General features: G+C 56.1%; 1 protein-coding gene across 1 annotated transcript; it reads left to right on the top strand.

The window, feature by feature from the left end:
• The first annotated feature begins 808 nt into the window (after positions 1-808).
• On the top strand, positions 809-1212 carry NHLH2 (nescient helix-loop-helix 2). Its single transcript, XM_056848850.1, has one exon. The coding sequence runs from the start codon at positions 809-811 to the stop codon at positions 1193-1195; it is 387 nt and encodes a 128-aa protein (XP_056704828.1). The 3' UTR covers positions 1196-1212.
• Positions 1213-3474: the final 2262 nt, after the last annotated feature.

Raw genomic sequence — 3474 nt, 5'->3', positions numbered from 1 at the left:
CCCGGGGATCCGTCGGGGGTGGGGGTGTGGGGAGGGGGCTTCGCTGCAGGCCCAGGGAACCGGCCGGGGTGGGGGTCGTGGCCCCCTCCCTCCGCAAGCAGCTCCCGGCCGAGCCGCGAAAGGCCTTTTCTGGCCTCGCTTGGGACCCGCAGGTCCCTTCCCCAAGTGACGCTGGACCCGACCTCCAGCCCGCTCGGGGCTGGCTGGAAGGGGGAAGCCGCCTTGGTTTGTGTCCGGCCGGCCGATTTCCCCCCGGGGGTCGCGGACGGGCGGCCGGGGAAGGGGGTCCCGTCGGAGGAAAGGAAGGAAGAAGCCGGCAGACCCCTTTCCGTGCCCGGCCGGGACTGTCACCCTGGCACGCGCTTGCTCGGGAGTAAGCCTGGGCGGAGGGGAGGGAGGAGAGACCCCGGAGAGGGTCGACGGCCCAGGCTTGCGGAGAAGAGGCGGGCTGGGATGGGCCGGGCGCCCTTCGACGGACGCCAGCCCGGCTGGGGAGACCCCCGGGGAGAGGGTAGACCCCCCCCGAGCTGCTTTCCGGGGCAGCGGAGAACCAGAGGGGCCCCCTTCTCCGTTGGCTTCAACCCCCCCCCAGCGCCCCCTCTCCCTTGCTCGCTGCGGCCTCCGGGCTGGACGACCAGGGCAGGGGAGGCCGGGGCGCCGGCTGTAGGGGCGCAGGGACCGCAGAGCCCGAGGGGGCCCCGGGAGCAGACAGCGGCCCCCCAGGCTGGACGGCGAGGCCGGGGCGCCGGCTGTAGGGGCGCAGGGATCGCGCTGACGGCCCCTCCTTGTCGCCCCCCCCCCCCCGCAGATGATGCTGAGCCCGGACCAAGCGGCCGACTCGGACCCCCTGTCGTCGGCGCCGCCGTCGGAGGCGGAGTCGCTGGAGGCCGGGGGGCGTCGCGGCCGCTGCCCCTCCGACCTGGAGGAGGGGCCCCCCCCCGAGGGCCAGGGCCGCCCGCCGCCCCACCCGCCGCTGAGCCGCGAGGAGAAGCGCCGGCGCCGTCGGGCCACGGCCAAGTACCGCTCGGCCCACGCCACGCGCGAGCGCATCCGCGTGGAGGCCTTCAACCTGGCCTTCGCCGAGCTCCGCAAGCTCCTGCCCACCCTGCCGCCCGACAAGAAGCTCTCCAAGATCGAGATCCTCCGCCTGGCCATCTGCTACATCTCCTATCTCAACCACGTCCTCGACGTGTAGGCCGGCCCCACCACGGAGCCCCCTGCTTCTCCTCCTCCTCCCGGAGGGGCCTCCTGCCAGGCTGGCCCCCACGGCTGGCTCCTCCCTGCCTCCCCTGGCCTGGCTCCTGGCTGCCGGGGGGCGGGTTTCCACCCTTGCTCCAGGGCTGCTCCCCCCCAGCCCCTTCCCCCATCCCGGGTGGCCTTTGGGGAAGAGAAGGGTGCCGGGCCGGGGCTTCCTGCCTCTACCACCCTACGTCTGCCTCCCCTCGCCCGGCTTTTGGCTGCCTGGGGGCTTCTCTCCCCCCTGCCCCCTTCCTTCCCCACTCTCCCCCAGGCAGCGGAGTGGCGGAACCCCCCACAGAAGCCTGGCGGAGATTCCTTGGCTTTAAGCTGGTGCCTTAAAGGGCTTTCCCCAGTCGGGCCCTCCCATGAGATGCTTGAAAAGCGGAGGGATGGGGCTCCCCTGGCTTCCCTGTGGGGAAGGGGGCAAGGAGGGTTGACCCCCGCCAGGAAGGCGTGCTTCTCCTCTTCCTCCTCCTCCAGAATCAGACTGCTGTCAAGTGCCCCTTTCTCGAGATCCCAAAAAGAAAAGAAAAGAAAAGAAACTGCTCAATTTCCTTGTGACCTTAAAACGTGTGAACCCGGGAGTACAGTTTCAGAATAACTAATTTATTTATTTTTGATTTAAGGTAGAAGTCGTCGGCTATTTATTTATTTATCTCTCTATTTATTTTCCTCCGGGGGGCTATTTTTTTATTTAAAATTTTGGAGAGTGGTCAACGGTGTCGCCTGGAGGACTGTGCCAACTTAGTCACGTGTTTACATCCTCTTCTTCTTCTGTGGAGTAATGGTTCCGACTTCAGAAGTGTCCACCTGGGAACGGCCTGGCGGGTTCGTCCCCCCCCCCCTTCGGCTCTGGTTTCTTGCACTCCGCAACCCATTTCTAAGCGTATTTTCTATATTCCAATCTGGTCCTTGAGCATTTTCCTTTGTTTTTTTGTGTGTGGGTTCAAAATATTAGCCCTTCACTTGGAGTTCGGTTCGGATCTTTATTTTTTTCTCCAAAAGGCATAATCCGTGTCGTTGTAACTTGTTACGATCTGTAAATCTGTCTTACAAAAGTATTTTGCAGACTATTTATAAGGGAAGTAGTTTTTTGTCAGTCTGTCTGTGAGCGTGTGTTGTATGTGTGTGGTTTTTTTACAGATGTTTTTATTTTGAAGGGAAAATTTTAAAAAAAATACAGGACTGCTTTCCTTTTTGACAACCAAAAAAAACAACGTACCGGAAAAACATTTCATGCTCTTTTTTGATGTGAATCTCTTAAAACAAACAAAAAGTGTGTTTTAGAGAAAGGTTAAAAAAAGAGAGAGAGAGAGAATACATCTGTTATCCAAAGATTTTAGTCTTTTTCAGGGTTTTTTGGTGTGTGTGTTGCTTTGTATAAGGCAATATTTTGTAGTGAAAATAGAAAAAAATCTGGTTTCTATTGGAGGCGGTTTTCATATCTCTCATGAATGGTGCGCTGTTTTGCATATAAATAAAAGTATCCAATAAAGCTGTTTCCCCCCCTGTGTCCCCCTCTTTCAGTCTTCCCATAAGGCGGAACCAAAAAAACCCTCAATACAGTCTGTAAAATGTTCTGGGAATATCTATTGGTTTCGTCTTCCACGCAAGCCCCAATGGAAACGAATGGTGCTTGCAGATAATAATCATTTCTGGTTGTTTCCACATTTGTCCTCTCTGTAGAGCCCTCCAAAATGACGCTGTATCTGCTTCATAGCTTTTTTCTCTGACATTCACACACCTCCGCTGCTAAATAGTATGCTTCCTCCATCTTTCTGCAATTAGGTTGCTGTGACCGTTATTTATTCAGATATTTGTCCTCCGCTTTTCTTCCCCCATGAGGACCCAAAGCGGCTCACGGTATCCTTCTCTCCCTCCGTTTACATCTCACCACAACAACCCTGTGAGGTCGGTAGGACCAGCTGGCCTGTGGTCAGCCAGGGAGCTTCCGTAACAGAAGGGATTCGAACCTAGGTCTCCCAGATCTTAATACCCCAAAAGGGGAGGGGGGGAACTGAACCCTAAAAAACACAATTAAGTACCCAAAAGGTCAAGAAAAAGAAAGAAACATGCAAGGCCAGTACTGTTATACAATTAAAAGTTGAACAATTAAAAGGTTATGTCAGTGCACAGTGTCCATATAAATTTATTACAGGTTAAAATCTAATCACACATATAACTCATATTAAAAACCCTTCCAAATAAATATATGCATTTATCTAACACAATTAG

Source organism: Euleptes europaea, chromosome 4 (genome assembly GCF_029931775.1).
Source record: "Euleptes europaea isolate rEulEur1 chromosome 4, rEulEur1.hap1, whole genome shotgun sequence".
NCBI lineage: Eukaryota > Metazoa > Chordata > Lepidosauria > Squamata > Sphaerodactylidae > Euleptes > Euleptes europaea.
Note: the sequence above shows the minus strand (reverse complement) of the source record. Positions and strands in the feature narration are given on the sequence as shown.

Excerpts from the sequence above, each read along its gene's own strand:
- NHLH2 (XM_056848850.1), top strand. The coding sequence starts at position 809 with ATGATGCTGAGCCCGGACCAAGCGGCCGACTCGGACCCCCTGTCGTCG.